At 37.2% G+C, this 8,766-nt stretch overlaps 2 protein-coding genes across 2 annotated transcripts; both read left to right on the top strand.

The window, feature by feature from the left end:
- The first annotated feature begins 1,095 nt into the window (after positions 1 to 1,095).
- On the top strand, positions 1,096 to 5,379 carry LOC120123300 (CTP synthase-like). The gene is made up of 21 exons (XM_039142217.1): positions 1,096 to 1,339; positions 1,421 to 1,500; positions 1,609 to 1,695; positions 1,785 to 1,835; positions 1,931 to 2,048; positions 2,137 to 2,193; positions 2,302 to 2,366; positions 2,514 to 2,597; positions 2,694 to 2,744; positions 2,831 to 2,893; positions 3,000 to 3,046; positions 3,167 to 3,236; positions 3,320 to 3,397; positions 3,760 to 3,849; positions 3,993 to 4,031; positions 4,151 to 4,378; positions 4,455 to 4,540; positions 4,655 to 4,703; positions 4,791 to 4,871; positions 4,993 to 5,086; positions 5,189 to 5,379. Exons 1-21 carry the CDS (start codon positions 1,222 to 1,224, stop codon positions 5,377 to 5,379), a joined length of 1,827 nt encoding a protein of 608 aa, XP_038998148.1. The 5' UTR covers positions 1,096 to 1,221.
- Positions 5,380 to 7,098: 1,719 nt separating this feature from the next.
- LOC120123305 (serine/threonine-protein kinase AGC1-7-like) lies at positions 7,099 to 8,766 on the top strand. The gene is given in 3 exon segments (XM_039142221.1): positions 7,099 to 7,692; positions 7,851 to 8,043; positions 8,046 to 8,766. Coding segments are annotated over 3 exon segments (1,389 nt in total). The 5' UTR covers positions 7,099 to 7,183; the 3' UTR covers positions 8,733 to 8,766.

The following is an 8,766-nucleotide window of genomic DNA, read 5'->3' as shown; positions in this document are numbered from 1 at the left end:
TTAAAATGTCTAAAAAATAATTAAAATAAATTAAAAATTTTCAAGCATATTTAATTATTTCATAAAAAAACACAAACTTGTTCAGAATTATTTTTTTGTTATTCTTGGACTGTATCCATTTGTTCCTTTTGATTTCTAATTATTATTATTATTAAGTTAAACTCCAACTGAATATAATTAGATTGGATCTGTGATGGCACAAACCCAAAACTGAAGAAATGATATTGTTTGAACATAAAAAAATGCAATTGAAATCTGACGACTCAAGAGCATCGAATCAAATATCAGATGAATCTAGGGATGAGTATAGGACTCGAACCCGACTCGACCCAATCAAGTTGGGTTTTTTAAAAAATTCGGTTTGGGTCAGGTCGGGTCTGTTTTTTTAAAGGTGGTGTTCGGGTCGAGTCGGGTCTGATTCGGGTTTAGGATAAAAAATATCTGAATTTATCTGATCCGAAAAATATAAAATTTTATCTTATATATTTAGAAATAATTATAATAATATTTATATATATATATATAATTAGATTATTATTTTTATTAAATAAAAATAATATTTTATTATTATTTTAGATCGGGTCGAGTTAAATTTTATTTCAAAAAATTGAGTCGAATTCATGTTGGGTAGAGTATATATATTATGTGGATTAGATCGGTTTTGGAGGAATCAATATTCTCTGGTGAAGTCGGATGTAGTAAAAATCAATCGGACCATAAAAGAATCCACATGTAACCTAAATAGATATATTGTTATTATTTTATCAATTAACTGTGAATTGGTGTGGCGCGCGAGTATATATATAAAACAAATATGAAAACCCTTCCTCCCATCCCATTCTTTCCCTCACCGCCGCCTTGAAGTGGAAGTTAAAATTTGCAGTTGAAGCCGCATTAACACGGACAGCGGAGCCACCTGCCGTTTTTACGCTCTCTCTGATTTTGATTCCCTTATCCACATTTCCCCCCAACTTTCAAAATCCTCGTTTTTCATCCTGTTAAATTTATCGTAAACACCGCCACCAGTCGTTTTTCTTTTTCTTTTGATTTTTGATTTTGATTTCGTGGCTTTGGGTTTGGCTTTGGACTTTGGTTTTATCAGTGCAAGGCCACCCTTTGCTTTGCTGCTTATTTCTCACTGCTATAAATAACGACTCTCTTTGCTCCTTTCTTTTTCCATTTCCATTAGTTTCGAACAAGGCAGAATCAGGGGAGAGGAAAATGAAGTACGTGCTTGTTACTGGTGGCGTTGTTAGCGGTCTGGGAAAAGGGGTTACCGCTAGCAGTATCGGTCTTCTTCTTAAATCTTGCGGCTTTCGTGTTACTTCCATTAAAATTGGTACTTGTTCTTCTTTGAAATCTCATTATCCCAATGCTTTTGATTATGGGATAAACATTTTTGTTATGATATCATTTGTAGATCCTTATCTCAATACTGATGCGGGTACAATGTCCCCTTTTGAGCATGGTGAGGTCTTTGTCCTCGATGATGGTGGCGAGGTAATCTTTTTTGTTTCTTCATCGTTGTGTTATAATAAATCAAAGAAAAACATTCATGGACAATTCAAACGTTGTTGGTGGTAAATGAACTCTGTTCTGCATTTGAAGGTGGACTTGGACCTTGGAAACTATGAACGGTTTCTTGACATCACATTAACCCGTGACAATAACATAACAACGGGAAAGATTTATCAGGTTGATTATTGTATCTTTTTTCTTCTTTCAATTTAAGATTTATACCTTTTGAATGTATCTGTTCAACCACATAACTTTGATTTTTACAGTCTGTTATCAACAAGGAGAGAAGAGGAGATTATCTTGGAAAGACTGTTCAGGTTTGTTTTAAAAGTTGTGTTCTTTTTCTCAACAACGATTTCCTAAATGGACTATTCTACTATAGTTTCCTAATTTATGTTTTTTTCCTCTCTAGGTTGTTCCTCACATTACTGATGCCATACAAGAGTGGATAGAACGGGCAGCAAAGATACCAGTTGATGGAAAGGAAGGTCCGGCTGATATTTGTGTCATTGAATTGGGTGGAACTATAGGTACATCGAATCTATGCCATCTATTTCTTAACAGTCTGTGTTTGCTGCATATTTTTTTGTTTCTTAATTGTATATCTTCTGGATCCAGGGGACATTGAATCTATGCCATTTATCGAGGCATTTGGGCAATTCTCTTACCGTGTGGGTAAGAATATTCTGTTGTGCTTACTTATCTAATTGGTTTATGCTAATTTTCTTTGGAATGTTCTTCTGGAGGGATTATATTTTCATTTTTTTGTGTTTCTTGTCCTAGATCCTGGCAATTTCTGTTTGGTTCATGTCAGCCTTGTGCCTGTTCTCAATGTTGTTGGTGAACAGGTATCTCTTGATGCTAAATTTTCTTCTCTTATGTACAGTATATCATAGCTCATGTGTATAAAGCTAAGAGAAGCTTTACGCATGAAATCTTCTCTGCATTGATGGGTCATTATTTCTAATTATCCTTATAACAAATTCAAATGACAGAAAACAAAGCCTACCCAGCACAGTGTTAGGGGACTTAGAGGACTTGGCTTGACACCAAATATTCTTGCTTGTCGCAGTACAATGGTTCTACCCTTATTTCTCTTTTTCAACTGTATTTACCAATGTTAATTTTACATTTCTTATTCATTCAGACATTCACTTGCCCTGTTTTTGCAATAGGCACTTGATGATAATGTCAAGTTAAAGCTCTCTCAGTTTTGCCATGTTCCGGTAATGAAACATGAATTCTATTTATCTGCTTCTCTTCCATCCCCTAAATTAGTAACTACTGTTATTAAGCAATAACTTATTTCCAGGCCGAAAATATTGTCACTCTCTATGATGTTCCAAATATTTGGCACATTCCTTTACTACTAAGAGTAAGTGGTTCGCTTTTTGAGTATTTTGTTATTGTTTTTAGTACAAAGTTAGAACTGAAAATATCTGTTTCCTGATTCATTTGTTTATTTTTCTGATCATGAATAGGATCAAAAGGCACATGAAGCAATCTTGAAAGAACTGAACCTTATAGGGTTTGCTCTATGAAATCTCTAATCCACCCTTTATTTTTTTCATATATAATTGCATGATCTGTCTCCATTATGTTTTTTTTTATGTTTTGGCTCTGATTTGAATACTTGTCTGAATTACAGGATTGCCAGGAAGCCCGACTTAACAGGGTGGACTGCTAGGACCAAAGTTTATGACATGCTTCACGATCCTGTATGTTCCAAGAATCATTAAATTGCTGAGTAGTCAGCGTTTATTTGCATATGGATATGGTGAAAATTATAATTCCTTTGCAGTCATTTACACTGCAGGTTAAAATTGCCATGGTTGGAAAGTACATTGGGCTTAAAGATTCCTACCTCTCTGTTTTAAAGGTAAGAGCTTTCCAGAACTAACAAAAGCTTTATCTTTCGCTGTTGGCATTGTTACTCGTCACTTCAATCAGTCAATGCAACCCCTACACTATTCATTTATTTAGTACTTCCCCTTTTTCTAAGTCATTCAAACTAGGTCTGCATGATGCATGTAAATGCCTAACATTTTGTAACAGCTCATTCTATATTATTCATTTATTTATTTTTGCCCCTTTTACCAAGTCATTTCAACTAGGGCGTCTTTATGTATGTAAATTCCTAACAATTTCTAACGACTGTCCTATAGAAATGCTAGTTGGAAAGAAGCTCTAAGTAGGCATGCAGTGAAATTGGCTTCTAATATTTTAGGTTTATTGTGATAGGCACTTTTGCATGCATCTGTTGGCTGCCGCAAGAAGCTAATTGTAGAGTGGGTTGAAGCGAGTCATCTTGAAGACATTACTGCTAAAGAGGTCAGTTTTAATTGAAATTTTTGGCAGCACTTATTTTCATGGTTTTTTAATTGTAATTTTTTTCACCAAAGAACATGTTTCCCCCAAACTTTTACTTTGTGTAGTACTTTATGCTCACAATGTCTTTAATCTACACCTTACAGGATCCTGACACTTACAAAGCAGCATGGAATCGTTTGAAGGTTTTTTCACACCACAATTGTTGCCGTGGAATGATTTATTTTTCATTTTGTGTTTATATCCTTCAGTTTCTCTTGAGCTATTTCCTTCGAAAGAACCTCTGAAAGGTTTGTCAATGTAGGATGCTGATGGTATCCTAGTTCCTGGAGGCTTTGGTGATAGGGGAGTGCAAGGGAAAATTCTAGCTGCAAAATATGCTCGTGAAGGCAAAGTTCCTTTCTTGGGCATATGCCTTGGGATGCAAATAGCTGTCATAGAGTATGCACGTTCAGTTCTTGGTTTGCATGATGCGAACACTGAAGAGTTTGATCCTCAAACATCAAATCCTTGTGTCATATTTATGCCAGAGGTTTGTAAACATATTACATTTGACAAAAAAACTGTCTAGTCCCATTAGTGAATAGCATGAATGTTTTATTTCTCAGGGTTCGAAAACTCATATGGGAGGAACAATGCGTCTGGGATCAAGGAGGACTTACTTCAAGGTTCCTGACTGCAAATCTGCCAAGTTGTAAGAATGACTCTCTAAGCTGTATTCCTATTTATGATGTTACAAACTTCTTGAAATTGTTCAGGGGTTATATTCTACGTTGCATTTCCTTGTCTTACTGGTTGTTGATTCTAGGTATGGTGATGCAGCCTTTGTTGATGAACGACATCGGCATAGATATGAGGTACTCTACTATTTATGGGATTATTGGATGCTATTTGTTGGTGACGGTTTATTTCAAGTTATTAAGAATGATGTTCGTCCTTTGTAGGTCAATCCTGATATGATATCAAAACTTGAAGCAGCTGGTCTCTCGTTTGTTGGCAGGGATGAAACTGGTAGGAGGATGGAGGTAAGTTACAATGTAGCATAGCATATCTCTATGAAACCCAGACTCCACTCAACAGTTTCACTGATCATTACTTATCTATTTATTTCATGATGGTTATGAGCATTGTATGTTGGCTGTACAGATTGTAGAACTTCCAAGCCATCCATATTTTATTGCTGTTCAGTTCCATCCTGAATTCAAGTCCAGACCAGGAAAACCTTCTGCTCTTTTCTCAGGTGCTTATCCATAAAATCTGGCATTAAGGGTTTATATTTGGTCGCAGCATAATTGCTTAGTATTTAGATTATTTTATCTCTATTGGTTTTGTAAATGTCCAGGACTCATCGCGGCATCTTGTGGGCAACTGGATTTGTTTTTAAACAAGTCTGATCATGTAAGCAACGGAGTGGCAAATGGGGTAAATACTGGCAAAGCAACTCCAAAGATCTGGCAAAACGGGAACTGTTTCAAGTCTGCCAACGGATCATTAAATGGTGTGTACAGCAATGGTAATGGTGTGCACCATTAAGAACTCGGAGTGTCTCCAAGAGTTCTCGATAGGAACTCGGTTCTGTGTGTACAGTGGTTGAGTATGAGTAGGGTTTCTTAGCAATCGAGAGACGGACAATACTTTTCCAGGAAGGCTTTTTGGTGTTTAATGATTAGATTTATCGTTATATGAAGATATGGCAGCAGCAGGTTGAACTTAATATCCTGTGTGCTATGGTATTGGCTTTAATTCATTTAGATTGCAAGAAGAGAATGCTCTAACAATTGAAGACCTAGCATTCCTCTGCAACCATACAAAAGCCATTATCTTTTCAGTAAAAGAAACCGGTTATGCATATTAGATTTAAGAAATGTAAATCTCTCTTTATAATTATTATTAGTACCCTGGATTTTGTTTTTGATGTTTTTTGCTTTTAAGATTTGAGCAATGCAAGTTATTTATCACCCATTCAGGGACTAGCTGATCTATGTGTACCTCTGAATCTGTTATACATGCAACTAAGTGAAAATAGCTGTTTCAGTTTATCTACATATTGATGAGTGGGTGAATATTACTTTGTAAAACAGCATTTTTAATATTATATAAATATTTAATACATGTTTTATGACACATGTTCAATCCCAAACACAAATAGAGTACTCTGTTTAAATGAATTTTTATGGGTTATCTGAAGTATATTTATGTTATTATTTTACATATTTTATTATGATGATCTAATTTTAGTTTTATTTAAAAATATTTAAATGATTTAATTTAAAGAGGTTTTAATTACTTTATTATTTTATTTTAATTTTAAATAATTTAACAGTTACTAATAAATATGATATGATCGGGTAATTAGAATGTTTAAAACTGAATACCATAAACTATAGAAGAATTAATTTTCTCTTACCAACACAATACAATTGGCTCATGTTTGATCCGATTTAGAAAGCAGTGAATAATGTACAACTTAAAATAAAATAAATATAAATTGGCACCCAAAAAAAAATCAGAAACATTGACGATATATAAGAAACAAAATGGAAAAAGGAGGAGGTGTTACAGAGAAACAGCGAGGCATGAATTAGGCCACAAAATTTCAATTTCATACAAAACTGGTGAACCATTCATTAAATCCTCAAATACTTGAATTAGCTTATGGATTTGTTTGGCTTTTAATTATCTCCCATGCTTTTAATTTATTCTTTTAATCCCTCGTCGACTCTCTCCCCCATTAAATAATAAAAACATGCATCATTAAACACTAATCCCCCCCCCCACATCTCTATCATGGGTGGTGCAGTGCTGCCGCTGCTCCTCCATCTTCGTTTTCGACCAAACTCCTCTTATCCGGCTGTTTCCTGAACTTCTTTTATAATTTAATTTACAGCTACTAATTCCCGTTTTCCTTCTGGTCAGTCCCCACCCTTCTTTTATACGTGGGATCTTGACTTATTATTACATGCATGCAATTGCAATTGCAATTGCAATTCTCTTGGTGATTTTCCTTTTTATGCAGTGATTAGGAAATCAGAGTTTTTTCGAATTGAGTCGATGTCGGGTAGAGCGAATATAATGCTCTACTCTTCTGACAAAGAGGTAGCTTTTTTTTTTTGTTTTAGTTTTCTTTCTTGATTTTCTGTTTTGAAATGAGTATCAGCGAGAATTGTTGTTAAATTTTGTTCTGATGGTGAAGCTGAGCGGTAAGTCATCGAGAGCAGCAACAAATTCAAATTTTAAGAAAAAGAACAACAAATCTAGCAATGCATCCCATCAAGTGAATGAAAACGTACCGTCGAACCACCACCAGCACGACGCCAAAATCAAGGCTCCGGCAAATATGCCAAGGGTGCCAACAGATGCCGACATGAAACCAAATGATGCGAGGAACACCAATCTTTCGGGGAATAGAAACAGCAGTCGCAGTGATAGCATGGAGAGCACCAGTACCACGCCGCTTAGGCCGCACACTGGCGGCGACGTACGGTGGGACGCTATTAATTTGGTGAGTGCCAAAGGCCCCATCGGTCTCAGCAACTTTCGGCTTCTCAAGCGCATTGGATATGGAGATATAGGGAGTGTGTACCTCGTCGAACTTAGAGGAATCATTGCTTATTTCGCTATGAAGGTGATGGACAAGGCGTCTTTGGCAAGTAGAAACAAGCTATTGAGAGCTCAAACGGAACGAGAGATTCTTGGCCTTCTCGATCACCCTTTCTTGCCTACTTTGTATTCTTACTTTGAGACTGATAAATTCTATTGTCTTGTCATGGAATTCTGCAGTGGGGGCAATCTTCATTCCCTCCGCCAAAAGCAGCCCAACAAACATTTCACAGAGGAAGCTGCAAGGTTCATATTCTTTCTAATCCAAAACTCACGTTTAGGGACGGACATAAAATTTTATGAAAAGAGAGAAACTTATAAGATTTTAAGAAGGAACGAAGTTAGTTTTCGTTTTCTTTTTGTTGATAGATATATAGGTTGATGATTGATTTTGAGTATTGCAGGTTCTTTGCATCAGAGGTGTTGCTGGCACTGGAATACTTGCACATGCTAGGTATTGTATATAGGGATTTGAAGCCAGAAAACGTGTTGGTAAGAGATGAAGGACATATAATGCTCTCGGATTTCGACCTATCCCTCCGTTGCTCCGTCAATCCGTCACTGGTGAAATCTTCATCAGGACATAATGCGAACAACGGGGCGGCACCTTGGGCATCTTGGATAATGAGCAAGTGCCCGCGCATGGTTGCATGCAGCCATCCACATTCTTCCCCCGCATCTTGCCTAGCAAAAAGAACCGCAAATCCAAATCAGATTTCGGCCTCTTCGTGGGAGGCTCCATGCCAGAGTTAATGGCCGAACCAACCAACGTCCGGTCGATGTCGTTCGTCGGTACACACGAATACTTAGCGCCGGAAATCATCCGAGGAGAGGGTCACGGCAGCGCGGTTGATTGGTGGACGTTCGGCATCTTCTTATACGAACTCTTGCATGGAACGACCCCATTCAAAGGCCAAGGCAACCGAGCCACATTGTTCAACGTAGTAGGGCAGCCACTGAGGTTCCCCGAAACCCCACAAGTGAGCTTTGTGGCTCGAGACCTCATACGAGAACTGCTGGTCAAAGAACCGAGCAAACGTATTGCATGCAAAAGGGGAGCGACGGAGATAAAACAACACCCGTTCTTCGAAGGAGTGAACTGGGCACTGGTGAGGAGCGCAATGCCGCCGCACGTACCGGAGCCGGTGGATTTTTCGCAGTTGGCCACCAAGGAAGAGAAGAAGAACAGCCATGGCGGTCATCATCATCTTCATAACGAACTTGTTGGAGATCAAGCAGCACAAAAATCCAATTCATCTGACTACATACAATTTGAATACTTTTAACACTACATTGATCTCTTCCCATTAGCTTCTTTGC

Source organism: Hibiscus syriacus, unplaced genomic scaffold (assembly GCF_006381635.1).
Source record: "Hibiscus syriacus cultivar Baekdansim isolate YM2019G1 unplaced genomic scaffold, ASM638163v2 tig00110392_pilon, whole genome shotgun sequence".
Lineage (NCBI taxonomy): Eukaryota > Viridiplantae > Streptophyta > Magnoliopsida > Malvales > Malvaceae > Hibiscus > Hibiscus syriacus.
Note: the sequence above shows the minus strand (reverse complement) of the source record. Positions and strands in the feature narration are given on the sequence as shown.

Bases quoted from the DNA above. Each gene is read 5' to 3' on its own strand.
- LOC120123300 (XM_039142217.1), top strand. From the start codon at position 1,222: ATGAAGTACGTGCTTGTTACTGGTGGCGTTGTTAGCGGTCTGGGAAAA. The intron at 3,398-3,759 runs GTAAGAGCTTTC...TTATTGTGATAG, and splicing joins CCTACCTCTCTGTTTTAAAG to GCACTTTTGCATGCATCTGT. The intron at 4,872-4,992 runs GTAAGTTACAAT...TTGGCTGTACAG, and splicing joins AAACTGGTAGGAGGATGGAG to ATTGTAGAACTTCCAAGCCA.